The 17,449-nt window shown below is 43.2% G+C and overlaps 1 protein-coding gene across 1 annotated transcript in view; it reads left to right on the top strand.

Annotated features, from left to right (window-relative positions):
- The window catches only part of LOC137331110 (uncharacterized), a 35,169-nt gene that overhangs the window by 10,016 nt on the left and 7,704 nt on the right, over positions 1–17,449 (top strand). The window contains exons 4-9 of the mRNA XM_067994715.1: positions 5,323–5,532; positions 5,836–6,027; positions 7,553–7,714; positions 8,013–8,201; positions 8,483–8,680; positions 15,935–16,051. Of these exons, the coding sequence (XP_067850816.1) occupies positions 5,323–5,532; positions 5,836–6,027; positions 7,553–7,714; positions 8,013–8,201; positions 8,483–8,680; positions 15,935–16,051 (1,068 nt within the window). The remainder of the gene's footprint in view (positions 1–5,322; positions 5,533–5,835; positions 6,028–7,552; positions 7,715–8,012; positions 8,202–8,482; positions 8,681–15,934; positions 16,052–17,449) is intronic.

The following is a 17,449-nucleotide window of genomic DNA, read 5'->3' as shown; positions in this document are numbered from 1 at the left end:
CAGTTCCATTGGGACTGGTCGACCCCAGAATAGGTCCAGATCCTGTAGGACTGGTCGACCCCAGTATAAGTACAGTTCCTATGGGACTGGTTGACCCCAGTATAGGTCCAGTTCCTATGGGACTGGTCGACCCCAGTATAGGTCCAGTTCCTAAGGGATTGGTCGACCCCAGTATAGGTCCAGTTCCTATGGGACTGGTCGACCCCAGTATAGGTCCAGTTCCTATGGGACTGGTCGACCCCAGTATAGGTCCAGTTCCTATGGGACTGGTCGACCCCAGTATAGGTCCAGTTCCTATGGGACTGGTCGACCCCAGTATAGGTCCAGTTCCTATGGGACTGGTCGACCCCAGTATAGGTCCAGTTCCTATGGGACTGGTCGACCCCAGTACAGGTCCAGTTCCAATGGGACTGGTCGACCCCAGTACAGGTCCAGTTCCAATGGGACTGGTCGACCCCAGTACAGGTCCAGTTCCTATGGGACTGGTCGACCCCAGTACAGGTCCAGTTCCTATGGGACTGGTCGACCCCAGTATAGGTCCAGTTCCAATGGGACTGGTCGACCCCAGTATAGGTCCAGTTCCTATGGGCCTGATTGACCCCAGTATAAGTACAGTTCCTATGGGACTGATCGACCCCAGTAAAGGTCCAGTTCCTAAGGGACTGGTCGACCCTAGTATAGGTCCAGTTCCTATGGGACTGGTCGACCCCAGTAAAGGTACAATTCTTATGGGACTGGTCGACCCCAGTAAAGGTCCAGTTCCTCAGGGACTGGTCGACCCCAGTATAGGTCCAGTTCCTATGGGACTGGTCGACCCCAGTAAAGGTACAATTCTTATGGGACTGGTCGACCCCAGTATAGGTCCAGTTCCTATGGGACTGGTCAACCCCAGTTTAGGTCCAGTTCCTATGGGACTGGTCGACCCCAGAAGAAGTACAGTTCCTATGGGACTGATCGATCCCAGTATAGGTACAGTTCCTATTGGACCGGTTAAAGTAATTTCCTTTACTTCACACGTATGTGGTTCCCCTTCATATTGCAACATATCGGCCAACTGATAGTTCTGGGAGTGTCAGACCTCAGTGTTTTTATCCCCTAACTCGGAGACCCACCTTCCCCATCGGGTTGGTGAGACACCTGTCACCTGACCTTTCATTAGTAATGCCACAGGGGTATGTGTTGTATGGAGAATGATCTGATTAAATCCAACTAAGTATTCAGTGTGTTTAATGATCCAATGCACTCCCAAAATTTGCATTGTGCATTGGTCGAAAGACCTTTCCACCGGAGTATGGATGCAGGAAAAGTATCCCACCGGAATACATTTACCATGCACATCTCGCATCACCACTGCAGAGATACATTGTTCTGATACCGCTACTTCCATGATAAAGGGCTTTGAGGGGTCCAGACTACGCAGATCAGGGGCTTGTGTAAGGGCCTTTTGAAGGTTCTCAAAGGACTGATATGACTCGGAATCCCATTCCGTCTTTGCATCGTCCTTAGTGGGATGACCCTGTAAATGCTGATACAGTGAGGCTGCTCTTTCACGAAACCCTTCTATAAATTCCCTGCAGAATCCAACAATTCCCAAAAAGGACCACAATGCCGTTACCATGTGGGGCCATGGCAGATCAGCTACAAGCTTAATCTTAGTGGGGTCAGGCGTGTTACCGCCCTCCTCGATTTTTACCCCGAGAAATATAACAGTCTTATGTACTAATGCCACCTTTCAAGGATTGATTTTAAACCCAGCTCCTTGTAGAAGACCCAAAACCGCTTTTAGGAGGAGATAAAGTTCCTCCATGGATTCCAACTGAAGTAATAGAATATATACATACTGACTCACATCATTAACCTTCTGCTTATATTTACTAATAACCAAACCCCAGAACGTGGGATAATTTTAATTAAGGGCAGCCCGTGGGTTGTAAGAACATAAGAAATAGGAGCAGGAGTTGGCCATGCGGCCCCTTGAGCCTGCTCCGCCATTCAATAAGATCATGGCTGATCTTCCACCTCAACTCCACTTTCTTGCCCGATCCCCATGTCCCTTGATTCCTCTACAGTCCAAAAATCGATCTATCTCAGCCTTTAACATATTCAACGATTCAGCATCCACAGCCCTCTGGGATAGAGAATTCCAAAGATTCACAACCCTCTGTGTGAATAAATTCCTCTTCATCTCAGTTTTAAGTGGTCAACCCCTTATCCTGAGACTATGCCCCCTAGTTCTAGACTCTCCAGCCAGGGGAAACAACCTCTCAGTATCTACCCTGTCAAGCCCCCTCAGAATCTTATATGTTTCAATGAGATCACCTCTCATTCTTCTAAACTCCAGAGAGTATAGGCCCATTCTACTCAATCTCTCCTCATAGGACAACCCACTCATCCCAGGAATCAATCTAGTGAATCTTCGTTGCACCCCCTCTAAAGCAAGTATATCCTTCCTTCGATAAGGAGACCAAAACTGCACACAGTACTCCAGGTGAGGTCTCACCAAAGTCCTGTACAATTGTAGTAAGACTTCCTTACTCTTGTGCTCCAACCCTCTGTTTTCTGTCCTTTCACCAATCCTCTATCCATATTACGATTATATACCTCCAAAAAGGTCCTGTGGTAATGAGTTGGGTGCTTGTCTTTTGGCTTATGGTCTATTATCTTCCCCACGTTGGCCACCACAAGATAGCCCACTGCTTCACAGACTGATCGCATTCGTACATCATGATCTGGCCAACGCGGACCGATCATTAATCGATCTGGTAAGGGACACTTGGAGGTAGGGCTGCCTGAATCAACCTGCATGCATCCTTATTAGTCAAGGCATGGGTCCGTTACAGTGCCCGTACCTTATTAAGCATCTGGGTTGGATCTCCTAAACCCTCATACTTGGGTACTTGCTCCCCAAGGACACATAGCTCAGTAAGGGTCAAATTCCTATCGACCCGCTGATCCTCATAATAATACGTTGTTCGTCCTGTGGTTGCATCCGTGTCCCCGCTAACTCAGACATGCTCAGTTACAATAGGAGCCATCTCCACACCCCCCGCTGTTTGAGACCGGGTGCAGCCAGACTCATGATTTACATTACTTGCCCCAGTACTACTAGCGCTTCGACTGGATGGAGAGCTTGCCCTTTGACTGCTACCACTCTCCTCCTTCCGTTCTTGTCTGATGGTTTCCCTTTGATCCCCTTCCTCCCATCTCTGGATGAGATTCTCCCCACTGGAATCTGAACCGGACTCTGCTTCCTCCCAGTGTTTGAGGGATGGGGTTCTCCCCACTGGAATCTGAACCGGACTGTGCTTCTTCCCCGTGTTTGAGGGATGGGGTTCTCCCCACTGGAATCTGAACTGGACTCTGCTTCTTCCCCGTGTTTGAGGGAGGGGGTTCTCCCCACTGGAATCTAAACTGGACTCTGCTTCCTCCCCATGTTCGAGTGACAAGGCGGCGACCCGTATCTGTTCAATTCCTGCTCACCTTTCCTCGCTCTTCTTTCCTCCCTTAATTTGTCCTCGACTTCCCTGTCCTTATTATCGGGGTGGATCCCCCACAACTCTTTATAGGCTGTTTTAATGTTAGCAACAACACAAACAACCCTCATTACAAATCTACAGAAAAGTACCAGAAAAGAAAAACGGAAAAGAAAGACAAAGCCAGACAAGGCTACTGCATCAAAATGATTCTAAGCCCATTCCATCGCGCATGGCATCCCGCCATCACTATTTATTATTTCTTTTTCTGCCATCCGAGCAGAATAGCCTGATCCTTCTTGGATTTGGCCTATTTGGAGGTGATTAGTCTACTTTCAAAGTTTTCCATACAACAACCTCCCCTTTCCGTGATATCTATAGAGACTGTGAATGGTATAATTAATATAGTAGTATCCCGGCCACTATCACGTTATAACGCTGCACAACTTTATGTTTGTTACGATCTTATTTAAGTACTGCTCACACGTAAAATATGTTCTATTTCCTAAGTCCTGTGGTTTCACGAAGTCATTGCATGTTTGTTGACAGTACGTATAGTGGGCCGTTTATAGCCCAGAGCTCGACAAGCTCAAGTCCGTGATGATGTACGTCTTTACTATCTGTTCCGTGTCAACCGCCCGAGGCGTTTTCGAAAAGCGCACAAGAAAAGGCCAGGGGTAGGCTCGCCAATGTCAAAGAATACGTGTAGTAAACAGAATACATTCCTTCTTCCAATTAAAAGAAAGTCTATCCTTTATTAAGTTCATCATGGAGAGCAGTTGAACAAACTGAGTACAATCAAATGTAGATATGCATTCTTTAATTCCAGTCTGTCTCTGTTACAGTAGAGGCATCTCCTTCAGTATTATACTACCTAACAGCAAAAATCGTGGTCTTTTCCTCATACTTTGGACACGCCCACCGAAACCTATTTAACACAGTCAGACTGAGTATCTGTTTGCCACTCGAACACTATTCAAACACAACTGGCTTTGAAACGGCCATTTCCCCACAAAGATTGTTGTGTCTTTGTTCACTCAAACCACATGTGACATTCCTCGTATCCACTGATCTTATGCAAATGATCCTGTCCTTGCTTAGAGTGAAGTGTGACTTCTGGTATTTGACTGATCTTTCCTCAAGACTAATGTAAGGAATCTTACAATACCAGGTTATAGTCCAACTGTTTTATTTGAAAGCGAGCCTACCCCTGGCCTTTTCTTGTGCGCTTTTTGAAAACGCCTCGGGCGGTTGACACAGAATGGATAGTAAAGACGTACATCATCACGGACTCGAGCTTGTCGAGCTCTGGGGGATAAACGGCCTTTCCCCAAGACTGACTGTCTTTGTTGGTTGTTGATCAAGTAACGAGGCCAAAGCCGCCCAAAGTAATTCAACAGTCAATGAGATTATCTTAGTTTCCTTTGTTTGATAAGACAGAGCTGGTCAAACTCCCTATTCTCGAGTGACACCATTTTTATCTACACAATAGAAAGCCAATTGACATGTTTTGATTTGTTTGTTCCGAGGAACTCCCTATAATTTATACCAGTATTGATCATCTGTCTCGCTTCCCTTTAATTGGGAGGCTATTAAACCCTATCAGTCTTCACAATGCTTCTCTTCCCGACATTCATGTCTCAACACTCATGCCAGAGTTTACGGCAGATTTCAAAACATGTCATTTTTAGTTGCTTCACAGCAAGAGCTACATCTGAATAGAAAGACGTCCTGTTTGGACATTTCAATATTAGATTTCTCAGACGTTCTATAATGCAATTTAAATGTAACAAGTAAGACTGATTCTCATGATACATTCTAAGGTAGAATTTCCATTTTCTTTACACAGCTGCATCAACTGATCCTACTACAACTACTCCTGCTGGGACATCTTCCACATCTGTACAATCAACAACTACAACACCAATCTTTACATCCATTTCAGGCACAAGCACAACAGTACCAACAACTACAGGCACCCCCGTTCAGCCATCTACATCTGAATCAGCACTAACCTCAACAGCAGGGATCAGTTCAACCACAACAACAATTGGAAGTAGTAAGCAAGCAAAATTGTCTTCATCAGCCATTATACACTGCACGTGCTGGAAGGAAAGCCATAGCAGGATGAGTGTTATCAGATATCTAAACGAAATAGCTATTTTTTAGTCCATATTCGTACACATATTTTATGAGCATGAGCCTGCAACATTACTGTGTGGGGAAATTATTGTTGAGCCCACCATTATGATAATATGTAGAATTCTTCGCATGAACTAAGCTTCCACTGAATTAGAAAAGGCAGTGAAGTCCGTAATGCACTAATTTTCATATCCACAATGATTTTTCTGTATTGTTCAAGCAGCTACATCAAGCACTGCAACAACAACAGAAACCTCTCCTTCCTCTGTACAAGCAACAACCGCAACACCAACTACAACATCAACTTCAGGGGCAACATTTCCAACAACTCCAGAGAGCACCACTCAACCATCGACAACCGAATCCACAACAACCTCAACAATCGCTGTCAGTTCCACAACAGCAGGAAGTAGTAAGGATCAGACCTTATCTTTAACACCCACTTGGTACTGATGGTGATGAATATAATGAGTTTATATCAGATTTCAAAACCTGTCATATTTTGTTGCTTTTAAAATCAGAGCTGAAGTGACATGACATAACAACATAAGTACAGAGAGACGTCCTGGCTGGACATTGCAATATTATAGTCAGGCAAATTGTGTCCGACTGACCTGATTGAGTTCTTTGATGAAGTATCGTAGAGGGTCGATGAAGGTAGTGCAGTGGATGTTGTATACATGGATTTTCAAAAGGCAATTGATAAAGTACCACATAACAGACCTTTTTGGAGAATAGAGCACATAGCATTATAGGGACAGCGGTAACTTGTGTACGTAATTGGCTAAGGGACAGAAGGCAGAGAGTAGTGGTAAACGGATGCTTTTCTGACAGGAGAGAAGGATGCAGTGTGGTCCCACAGGGTTCGTATTAAGACCATTGCTTTTCTTGTTATATATGAATGACCTGAACTTGGGTATAGGGAGTACTATTTCGAAGTTTGCGGATGATACAAAACTTGGCCACATAGTAAATAGTGAGCAGGATAGTAGCAGACTTCATGAGGACATAGACAGGCTGGTGAAATGGGCAGACACATGACAGATGCAATTTCATGTCGAAAAGAGTGATGCCCTATGTAAGAACAACATGGAGAGGCGGTATAATTAAAATGGTACTATTTTGAGGGGGGGTGCAAGAGCAGTGGTACCTGGGGATGAATATTCACAAAACTTTGAAGGTGGCAGGACAAGTCAATAAGGCAGTTAAGAAAGCATATGGGATACCTGGCTTTTAAATAGGGGCATTGAATACAAAAACAAGGAAGGCATGCTAAACCTTCACAAGTCACTGGTTAGGCCTCGGCTGAAATATTGTGTACAATTCTGGACAACGCACTTTAGGAAGGATGTCAAGGCCTTGGAGAGGCTGCAGAGGAGGTTTACCAGGATGATACCAGGGATGAGTGTCTTCAGTCATGTGGAGAGATTGTGGAAGCTGGGATTGTTCTCCTTAGAGCAGCGAAGATTAAGGGGAGACCTAATGGAGGTATTTAAAATAATGAGGGGTTTTGATTGAGCAACTGGGAGAAACTATTTTCAGTGGCAAGCGGGTCGGTATCCTGAGGTCATAGATTTAAAATAATTGGCAAAAGAACTAGAGGGGAAATGAGGAGAATTTTTTTCACACAGAGGATTGTCAGTATCTGGAATGCACTACCTGAAAGGGCAGTTGAAGCAGATTCCATAGGAACTTACAAAAGGCAATTGGACTTGTACTTGAAGAGGACTAATTTGCTGGGTTCGGGGGAATAGCTGGGGAGTGGGTCTAAATTGGACAACTCTTTCAAAGAGCACAACGGCCGGAATGGCCTCCATCAGTGCTGTCGGCTTCTATGATTCTATTTCTGAGCTGTTACATAATGTAATTTAAATGTAACAAGTTATATTGAGTCTCATGTTACATTCTCAGGCTGAATTTCTATTTTGTTTACAAAGCTACATCTGTACAATCAGCAACTAGAACACCAATCTTTACATCCACATCAGGCACAACAAGCACAACAGTGCCAACAAGTACAGGGACCTCCACTCAACCATCTACATCTGAACCAACACCAACCTCAACAACAGGGATCAGTTCAACTACAACAGGAAGTAGTAAGCAAAAGAAATTATCTTCATCAGGCATTTTACACTGCATGTTCTGGAAGGAAAGCAATAGCAGGATGATCTTTTATCGATATCTAAAATAAATATCTCTTTTTTAGTCTATACTCTTGCATATATTTTATAAGCATGAGCCTGCAACACTAGTGTGTGAAGAAATTATTGTTGAACCTGCCAATATAATATGCAGAATTCTTCTCATGTACTAAGCTTCTAATGACTTAGAAAAAACACGGTCTGTAATGTACTAATTATAGTGTCCAACACTGATTTTCCTGTTTTGTTCAAGCAGCTACATCAAGCACTGCAACAACAGAAACCTCTCCTTCCTCCGTACAATCAACAACTGCAACATCGATCTTTGCATCTACTTCAGGGGCAACATTTCCAACAACTCCAGAGAGCACCACTCAACCTTCGACAACCGAATCCACAACAACCTCAACAATCGCTGACAGTTCCACAACAGCAGGAAGTAGTAAGGATCAGACCTTATCTTTAACAGGCATTTAGTGCTGATGATGCTGAAAATAATGCAACTCATGCTAAAGATTAGGACAGATTTTAAAACCTGTTATATTTTGTTGCTTTATACTGTGCTGCAGTGACAACGCTTAACAGCGTAAGTATAGAAACATATCATTGTTGGACATTGCAATATTATATTTCTCAGATGTTACATAATGTAATTTTAATAGAACAAGTGAATTTGAGTTGCATGTTACATTCTGAGGCTGAATTTCCATTTTGTTTCCACAGCTACATCAACTACTCCTACTATAACTTTTCCTGCTGGGACATCTTCTACACCTGTACTATCAACACCTACCACACCAATCTTTACATCTACTTCAAGCACAACATTACCAACAACGACAGGGACCTCCATTCAGCCATCTACCTCTGAATCAGCGCCAACCTCAACAACAGGGATCAGTTCAACTACAACAGGAAGTAGTAAGGATCAGTCTGTAGGGACACAAGGCGCAGTGTGTTGTTATTCTTTAATTTGGAGAAATGACTTTTTATCGCCACTTGCTTTAATTTTATATTTAACTTAATGGGGTCAACAGCAAAATCGCAGAAATATTAAATAATTATTTTGCTTCAATATTTTCAGTATAGTGTGCATGATATTAGAAGAAGAGATCAAAAAAGATGTAAATATAGATTTTTGGACTCTAGGGGAATCAAGGGATATGGGGATCTGGTGGGAAAGTGGAGTTGAGGTCGAAGATCAGCCATGATCTGATTGAATGGTGGAGCAGGTTCGAGAGGCCTTATGGTCTACTCCTGCACCTATTTCTTATGTTAGAGAAGAGATAGCAGAGGCACCATTACATATGTATTAAAATTCATTAGAAAAGGGAATATTCCAGAGGACTGGCGAACAGATAATGTGACTCCTATATTTAAAAAAGGAGATGGAACATTCCAGGGAAATGTAGACCAATTAGCTTAAAGTCGGTGGTAGGAAAGCTGATGGAAGCCGTACTCAAAGATGTAATGGAGAAACATCGAGAAACCAAAAATATAATAAAGATTAGTCAGCACAGATTTCAAAAGGGAAGGTCAAGCTTAACCAATCTTATTGAATTCTTTGAAGAAGTAACAGAAAGTGTAGACAAGGGCAAAGTAGTATATGTAATATATTAAGATTTTCAAAAGGTCTTCGATAAGGTACTGCATAGTAGACTCATGACTTAGGTCAGAGCACAGGGAGTCAGGGGACAAGTAGCAGAATGGATAGCAAGCTGGCTACAAAACAGAAAAGAGTGAGTAGGTGTTAAAGGTACTTGCTAAACTGGTAAAAGGTGGGAAGTAGTGTTCCACAAGGATCAGCGCTGAGACTACTGTTGTTCACAATATACATAAACCATTTGGACTCAGGAATCAGAAGTACGATTTCTAAATTTGAAGACAACATCAAATTAAGGGGGGTATAGACAATACTGAGCAAGACAGCGAAAAAATACAGGAACGCATTAAAAACTTGCAGAATGGGCGTGTAATTGGCAAACAGATCAGATCAAAGCTTTGCAATTCTGCCACATCCAGTCGTGAATGGTGGTGGACAATTAAACAACTAACAGGAGGAGGAGGCTCCGTGAACATCCCCGTTCTCAATGATCAGAGCCCAGCACATGCGTTCGCAACCTTCTTCAGCCAGAAATGTCGTGTGGATGATCTATCTCGGCCTCCTCCTGAGATCTCCACCATCATAGAAGCCAGTCTTCAGCCAATTCAATTCACTCCACATGATATCAAGAAATGGCTGAGTGCACTGGATACAGCAAAGGTTATGAGTCCCAACAACATCCCAGCTGCAGTGCTGAAGACTTGTGCTCCAGAACTAGCTGCGCCTCGAGCCAAACTGTTCCAGTACAGCTACAACACTGCCATTTACACAACAAAGTGGAAAATTGCCCAGGGATGTCCTGTCCACAAAAAACAGGACAAATCCATCCGGCCAATTACTGCCCCATCAGCCTAATCTCAATCATCAGCAAAGTGATGGAAGGTGTCGTTGACAGTGCTATCAAGCGGCACTTATTCACCAATAACCTGCTCACCGATGCTCAGTTTGGGTTCTGAGCCTCATTGCAGCCTTGGTCCAAACATGGACAAAAGAGCTGAATTCCAGAGGTGAGGTGAGAGTGGCTGCCCCTGACATCAAGGCAGCATTTGACAGAGTGTGGCATCAAGGAGCCCTTGTAAAATGGAAGTTAATGGGAATCAGGGAGAAAACTCTCCAGTGGCTGTAGTCATACCTAGCACAAAGGAAGATGGTAGTGGTTGTTGGATGCCAATCATTTCAGCCCAGGACATCACTGCAGTAGTTCCTCAGGGCAGTATCCTAGGCCCAACTATCTACAGAAGCTCCATCAATGACCTTCCCTCCATCACAAGGTCAGAAGTAGGGCTGTTCACTGATGATTAAACAGTGTTCAGTTCCATTCTCAACCCCTCAGATAATGAAGCAGTCCATGCCCGCACGCTGCAAGACCTGGACAACATCCAGGCTTGGGCTGATTAGTGGCAAGTAACTTTCGCGCCAGACAAGTGCCAGGCAATGACAATCTCCAACAAGACAGAGTCTAACCACCTCTCCTTGACATTCAACGGCATTACCATCGCCGAATCCCCCACCATCAACTTCCTGGGGGTCACCATTGACCAGAAACTTAACTGGATCAGCCACATAAATATTGTGGCTACCACAGCAGGTCAGAGGCTGGGTATTGTGCAGCATGTGACTCACCTCCTGACTCCCCAAAGCCTTTCCACCATCTGCAAGGCACAAGTCAGGAGTGTGATGGAATACTCTCCACTTGCCTGGATGAGTGCAGCTCCAACAACACTCAAGAAGCTTGTCACCATCCAGGACAAAGCAGCCCACTTGATTGGCACCCCATCCACTACCTTAAACATTCACTCCCTCCACCACCGGCGCACTGTAGCTGCAGTGTGTACCATCCACAGGATGCACTGCAGCAACATGGCAAGGCTTCTTCAACAGCAACTCTCAAACCCGCGACCTGTACCACCCAGAAGGTCAAGGGCAGGTGGCGAAAGGGAATAACACCACCTGCACGTTCCCCTCCAAGTCACACACTATCCTGACTTGGAAATATATTGCCATTCCTTCATTGTCGCTGGGTCAAAATCCTGGAACTCCCTATCTAACAGCACTGTGGGAGTACCTTCATCACATGGACTGCAGTGGTTCAAGAAAGCGGCTCACCACCGCCTTCTCAAGGGCAATTAGGGATGGGCAATAAACGCTGGCCTTGCGAGCGACACCCACATCCCATGAATGAATTAAAAATAAATGAATTTTAGTATCGATAAGTGTGAGGTGGTACATTTTGGTAGGAATAATAATAAGGAGACTTGGGATAGAGGAGCAGAGGGATTCAGGGGTACAGATACACAGTAGCGACGCAGGTTAATAAGACCATATAAAAATTGAACCAAGCACTGGGGTTCATATCCAGAAGGATAGAATTGAAAAGTAGAGGAGTTATGCTAAACTTGTACAGAAGCTTGGTTAGACCTGCGTCGAAGTACTGCGTTCAGTTCTGGTCTCAGTAAAAAGGATATAGAGGCACTGGAGAAGGTCCAAAGAAGATTTGCTTGGGTGATACCAGAAATGAGAGGTTATGCCTATCAAGAAAGATTGAATAGGCTGCGGCTCTTACATCTTTTCCTTACTGTATCTTTTATCGCTCTCTTAATCCAATCTTTTTTCCCTACTTTATTTCTCTTTCTGTACCTGGTTAAGGAGATACACTGTTGATCCCACCGTTCGCTGAGGTCCCAGATGCCCTGTTGTCTTTGCCACACCGTCGTCATCTCGCATGTCCAGCAAGTTATGATGCAAAAAAATGTTGAGTTGAAGGGTGCAGGACAATGTCTAACTAACGGTATACACCATCAAGTTCCAGCCCAGTAGGGACCTCAGTGAACGGCAGGATCAACAGTGTATCTCCTTATGCAGAGAGATTTAAGGATTGGGAAAGAAACAGGGAAATGACGGAGAAGGAGGGTGAATTTGAGTGGGTGAATTAGAGTCAAATTAGGTACAGAAAGAGAAATAAATAGAAGGAAAGAAAGATTGGATTAATAGAGAGAGAAAAAAGAGGCAGAAAGGGATAAGAAGAAAAAAAATTAAAATATAAAATTTGACATTTTGAAAATCTCTAACAACAATTTACTACATGCAGGAATGAGGTTGAACATTTTAAATATTCCCTCTCTGGGACAGAGAGGTTGATTGCCATTGTATTAACAATGATTATGTCGTTAAAAAGGTACTGATGCTGTTAAGTTCCATCCCTAACTTTCTGCAGTGAGTTTAATGGGCAATTAATGTGCAAATCCAGCAAGTTCTTAAAAATAATGTGGAGGCTAAGGGTGAGATGCTATTTGTGTGATGCAAAATTGATTACCAAGTTCTGGAGGTTCGCAACTTACAGCATATTTCTTAATCCCCTGAACTTGCTGGCCGATTTACTCATTAATAACAGTGTGCGTTGTAAACAGGCCGTTACTTTTCCAGCAAGGTTCATCCTTCATATTTATATGATCTGCATAGGCATCTGTTCCCTAAACGTGTAGCTCATTTGCAATAACAGGCACAGCTTCTTGCATGTGAGTTCTCAACATGCTGGGAGCTGTCATGATGCTTTCATACTTGTCAGTCCTGTGCCTCAGGTCTATTTCAACAGCAGCAACAAGGGTTAGGATGGCTGCTGGCTGACAAGGGATACTTACTACTCCTCTGGATCATAACACCTCTTCATAGGATCACCAGTGCTACAGAGGAGCACTACAATGCTGCACACATGAAGGCAAGGATAAGAATTTAGCAAGCGTTTGGGATGCTCAAAGGAAGTTTCTGGTGTTTGAATATCCAGGTTGGTGTCCAGGGATGCCTTGCAGGTTGTCCCAGCATTGTCTTGCAAATTGGGGTAGCATGTTGTGTGCTTCACAAGTTTGCAATTAGGAAAGGATTGTCCCAGAAGATGCCACAGAGCTGATGATGATATTGCTGATGCTGTAGACCTGACCTATGAACAACTGGAAGCAAGTGCAATGGCAACAGCTGCTAGACACCTGAGAGACAGACTCATTCAGCACACCTTAACAGATGAATCGAGCACTATTATTTGAAAGTCTCAGCCCATCAGAGATCTGCCTCCTCTCATCAAGCACTCCATGGCCTATGTAAAACCCTTGCTCCTCATAGCTAGCCATCACATTCTAATCTTAAGCCTCAACATCAACATATTATCTGTTCCCCGTTGTCATAAAAGTGAATCAAACACCAAGCAATCCTTACATCAAATATTGCAATGATTTATTATAACTACTTACAAAAACATTATTTGGTTCTGTTACTCTGCACACCCCTTGTGATCACATAGGATTTGATCTGCCCTATTGTAACACTTCATCTACGTGCACCTTATGAACTGGCTTCTAAGATGTAGATGGTTGCTGCAAAATAGCATGAGTCTTTTGGGATAGAGGTGGCGCTTCTTTCAAGGCCCCCAAGTCATAGGATGGATAGAGGACAGGTTAACTCTTTGTCATAGGCTCCTTGGCATCCTGGTCCTGCAAGAATGAAGGGTGCAGCAAGGAGCTAATGGAATGATTCTCTATGCTGCTGCTATGAAGGGAAGCAAGCTCTGAGGCACACACACCAGCTTCTCCACTGGTGCTGGGAACAGGATTCTGGTTACCAACGTTCAGTGGGAGAATGGACCTCACAGAATCAGCAAGACCCTTCAATCGCAGAGTCAACCAAATATCCTTTATTCAAATTTGGAAGCTCACCTTTTCTGTCTTAAGCTCCAGCCATTTCTGTCCCTCTCCTAGATGGAGCCCATTAAATAGGGAAGGACCTCGCTTGCTCCGCTCCCTCCCATAATTTTCCTGGTTTCCTTCATGTATTTGGCCCCTTGCTGGTGAGATCCTGCTCGTGTCCCACCAGTAGTATTTAAATTAGCTGACATCCGAATTGTTGGTGGGGTCAGCCTTCTCTGACTTCAGCGGGCATAGGTTCCACTCCACCATACTCAGACTGGGAGAGTTGGGCCCTTGGAATTTCCAGACCTTTGCCCTCATATCCTGCTTTGGTGAGCTTGTTGCTTCCTCTTTGTTGTGCCAGTTTTATTTAATTGGGCTTTTTTGACGTGACAGCTTTGGAATTTCTGCGTACTTCTCTTTAATATGAGTGGAGCAGCCGTCTGGAGACATTTGTTTGAGAACTTGACTTCCACACCCTAAAACATCCAGACATCTTTCCTGGTCAAGGCAACTTGACACACACCATGAATATTCCTTTTGGGTTTCCACCAACTCTCCTTGAGATCGAGCATGAAGAAGAAGAGGCCACAGATGAGCCAGAACATGAGGCATAGTATATGGATTTGTCAGCACCCCTGGAGCAGAAACCTGAAGAAGCATTTTTGAAACAGGTTCCCCACGGCAAAAGAGTAGTGAAGAAATCTTTAATGTGCCTTCCCGCCATTTGTAAAAGGGTTCCAGGTAAGGGGCATGTAGAGATAAGAAAGCATTCCAGGTGATCATGAAACTGATGAAAGTGAAAAAGTATGTGTTTTATAGGTATGGCATTGTAAAATAGGTACATCTTTGCCAAACTTCTTGAATGTCTTTCTTACTTGTCTGGAAGGCTGTCCTCTTAACTTCAGAGATTGCACTCACCTGCTCTGCCACAATTTCCCACACAGCCCTGATTGAATTTTGTTGAGGAGAGTGCCCCTTATACTGAAAGGTGGCATGCCTCCTTGTCTGCACATTGTTTAACATGATGTTCAAGGCTCTCTCAGTAAAGGCAGAATTCCCGCCTCTCCTCTGGAAATTGTCAAACTTTGTATTCATTTTCCACCACTTTCATCACAGTTCGTCTCAAAACCACCCTTTTTGTGCCCCACAGGAAGTGTCAGTGCAGCTTTGAGGTGGTGCACCTTCACTTTCAAGGCACTTCTCTAGAAATTGCCTTACCTCTATGAGCTGCATAATGTGTGCTGTCAGCAAAACACTCATATGCTAATAAAGGTAGCACAAAATCTGGGGAGATCTCTTTCGCGTGGCAGCTGTGCAAAGTGCTCCTATGCTGGCAGCACACCAGGAGTTCAATTTCAGGTTCTGAAAGATGATTCAATGGGTAAATTTAATCATGTTATTGTGAAATATTTAATTTTTAGATTTTTAAAATTTTGTTTAAAATCTTATTTTTGACATTCTAAATTTTTGTTATTGAGAAAAAATGGCAGATGAAAATTGTTTGCAAAAGCATTTTGAGTGATTTGTTTGGTTCATCAATAAGTCATTTTAGCCAATTGTTTACATTGGGATTTCCCATTATAAATGTTTATGTAAGCGGTTTCAATTTTAAATGTGACATGACAGCTGTGACCAAAAATCGTGACAACAGGAAGTAATGTTTGTGGACTCGAAGCGTACTGCTGTTGTGCTAGCACCTGTTTTACACTATCACACAAAGTCTAGCTCTACCCCCCTTTGTCTTTCTTTTCAGGGAAAGACATAATTGGTCTTTTATTTTACATCGAACTTTAGATCTTGTTTGAACAGCTACATTCAGTACTTCAACAGCAACAACAGACACATCTACATCCATATCATCAATGAGTACAATACCAACCTTTGTGTCTACTTTAGGCTCAACAAGCACAACAATGCAAACAACTAGTGAGACCTTTACTCAACCACCCATACTTCAATCAACAGCAACTTCCACAATCACAACTGCAACAAGCACAGTCAGTTCCACAACAGGTAGGAATAAAAGTTTTCTTTGTTGGATATTTCAGACTGATTCTTTTAAAAGTAATGCAAATCTAGAAAGATTTCTGAGAGGTATCAAAACATATCCCTTGCCTTTAAGGTACTGCTGCAGACACATCAAAATCGGCCACACCGCCGAATTTTGTGCTGACAGCTCGCTGTATTCATTTAAATGAAGCTCGACCACAAAAATGGCTTGGGTCCATAAACGACTCCCTTGGGTGAACAGAGTGCACGCTCCACCCAATTAGCACTATATTTGAAAATGACCCCACTTTTTCAGTGCTACGTGTTTGATTTGATGAGGTGTTACTGCTTTTGGTGCCGTCTCTGGAAGTTATTGTGCAGGCCCTGATGCTTGCTAAGACAGAGCTCATGTTGACATCTCAGCCACTTGGTCACTTCTGTGCTAGCAGCCGGGGTCTGTGCATGACTGGCGCTGCTGGAGGGCATCTCCTCAGGTGGTCAACGCATCTCTTAAAAGGACCTGCATTAAATACGTTAACGGTTTTGTTAAAATAGCACGCATAGGTTTTTGACACCGATGCATTAATCAGTGCTAAAAAGAAAGCACACAAAAGAATTATAGCCTGAATAAGGGTGATACCCTTTTTGTATTAGTGTTACCACGTGCACTAACTGTGCAATAAGGTGCAATAATATGATGCATTAGTGTAAATGGAGTAGTTGTTAATGTTTCGCCATGCTCCTAAAATTACTTCTAGGAGTAAACAGGTATGATAACGCAAATTAGTACTATAAGTTTGTTTTTCATGTGTGTTGATTTTAAGGGGATGAGAATGGAACTAGCAAAAATAAAATGGAAAAATTTACTGACAAACAAAAAAATAGAATCTCTGTGGGAAACATTTAAAACGGTGATCAATAGAGTCCAGGAGAAACATGTCATACTAAAAAGCAAGAACAAACGAGCCAGTAATGACACACCATGGATGAATAAAGGGCAAAATAAAGGTAAAATTGGAACTAAAGAAAAAGGCATACACTAAGTACATAGACAACAAAGGAAAGGATGACAAAAGGGAATACAAAAGGTTAGGAAAGAAGTTGAAAAAACAGTTAGGAAGGCAAAGAGGGACTACAAAATTAAATTATTAAGGAATACAGAAAGAAATAGTAAAGTATTCTACAGACACATAAATAACAAAAGAAAAATCAGGATAGGGACAGGGCCACTAAGGGATGCACAATATAAACTCACAGGTAACAACAGGGAAATCGCAGAAGTATTGAATAGCTACTTTGCCTCCGTATTTACCAGGGAGACTAACATGGTGGGCATGACATTAGAAGGAGAGATCAAAAAATAGATAAAGACATGTAATATAGAAAGGGGGGAGATAATTGATAAACTAATCAAACTTAGAG

Source organism: Heptranchias perlo, chromosome 13 (assembly GCF_035084215.1).
Source record: "Heptranchias perlo isolate sHepPer1 chromosome 13, sHepPer1.hap1, whole genome shotgun sequence".
Classification (NCBI taxonomy): domain Eukaryota; kingdom Metazoa; phylum Chordata; class Chondrichthyes; order Hexanchiformes; family Hexanchidae; genus Heptranchias; species Heptranchias perlo.
This window is presented reverse-complemented; position numbering and strand designations above follow the sequence as displayed.